The sequence below is a fragment of the Pterocles gutturalis genome, unplaced genomic scaffold (genome assembly GCF_000699245.1).
Source record: "Pterocles gutturalis isolate BGI_N339 unplaced genomic scaffold, ASM69924v1 scaffold31614, whole genome shotgun sequence".
Taxonomy (NCBI): Eukaryota; Metazoa; Chordata; class Aves; order Pterocliformes; family Pteroclidae; genus Pterocles; species Pterocles gutturalis.
Window position 1 is genome coordinate 496 of NW_010129159.1, and position 1,061 is coordinate 1,556.

General features: G+C 59.3%; 1 protein-coding gene across 1 annotated transcript in view; it reads right to left on the reverse strand.

The window, feature by feature from the left end:
• Nucleotides 1-292: 292 nt before the first annotated feature.
• LOC104466456 (C-C motif chemokine 7-like) overlaps nucleotides 293-1,061 on the reverse strand; it is a 1,206-nt gene continuing 437 nt past the window's right edge. The window contains exons 2-3 of the mRNA XM_010079865.1: nucleotides 727-844; nucleotides 293-392 (exon numbers count right to left, since the gene is read on the reverse strand). Of these exons, the coding sequence (XP_010078167.1) occupies nucleotides 293-392; nucleotides 727-844 (218 nt within the window). The remainder of the gene's footprint in view (nucleotides 393-726; nucleotides 845-1,061) is intronic.

The window sequence follows — 1,061 nt, forward strand, 5'->3', positions numbered from 1 at the left end:
TCATCTCAGGGGTTCAGCATCAGCCCTGTGGGTTTCCCTGCCCTCCCAGGGGCTCCTGGACTAACCCAGGTTTCCTGCGGGAATGCTGAGCCCTGACGTTACCCCTTTTTTCTCACACGGGATTTATATCGTCTCATTCCAGCTGCAGGTCAGCAGGAGATGTTTTATTAAACCCGTCGAGGGATGTACAGTAGTGTGGAGGGGACGGAGCCGGCTCCGTAACTTAATGGGACAAGAACATCAACAGATAATTGTGGGATGCGAATAAATAGAGCTTATATGGAAGGCAGCTTCACGTGGAGGTGCGAGTCGACTCCTTCTGCTGCCGGTACTGCTGGAACCAGTCCTGCTCCGGGTCCACACAAAACGTCTTCCCCTTCAGCAGCTCCACGCTGTGGGAGAGAGGGGCTGTGTTAGCTGGGGGGGTGCAGGATCTGGCCGTGCCCTGGGGATCCCCCCCCAGCTTGGGGATGCCTGCAGGATCCTGCCCCCCACATTCCCCAGAGGTGATGACTTTTAGCAATCTCTGAAACGTCAGCTTCCTTCCCATTTTTCTGGCTGGCAGCTGAAATGGGGGATTTTGGGGCTATTTGGGATAAAGCAGTGAGGAGGGAGGTGCACGTGAAGAGCCGGGGCAGGGCAGCCCCAGCCACAGCACCCACTGGGGGAGGCTCATTTTGGGGGATCCCTGAAGGCAGAACAAATGCCAGGGAAGGGTATACTCACCGCACAGCCTTGCGGGAGCAGTGGGAAGGCGTCTCCTGGTAGCTCCTGATGAGGAAGGCAGGGATTTTCTTCTGGACGAACATCTCCTTGTAGCAGCACACACCGTAGGGGCTGCGGACTGAGAGGGGGCGAGAGGGCTTGGTGCTGTCACACGCCTGGGACGAGGGGTGCGGGTGCTCCCCCCAGGGGTGTGGGTACTGCCCCAAGGGGTGTGGGTGCTACCCCAGGACTCTTCTGCCCCCCCCCTCCCCCTGATTTTTGGGGTCCCCTCTCACATCCCTGGCAGAGCTGCTTTGCCCCAGGGTGGGATCTCCCCGTTTCCCTGCCGGTGGGGG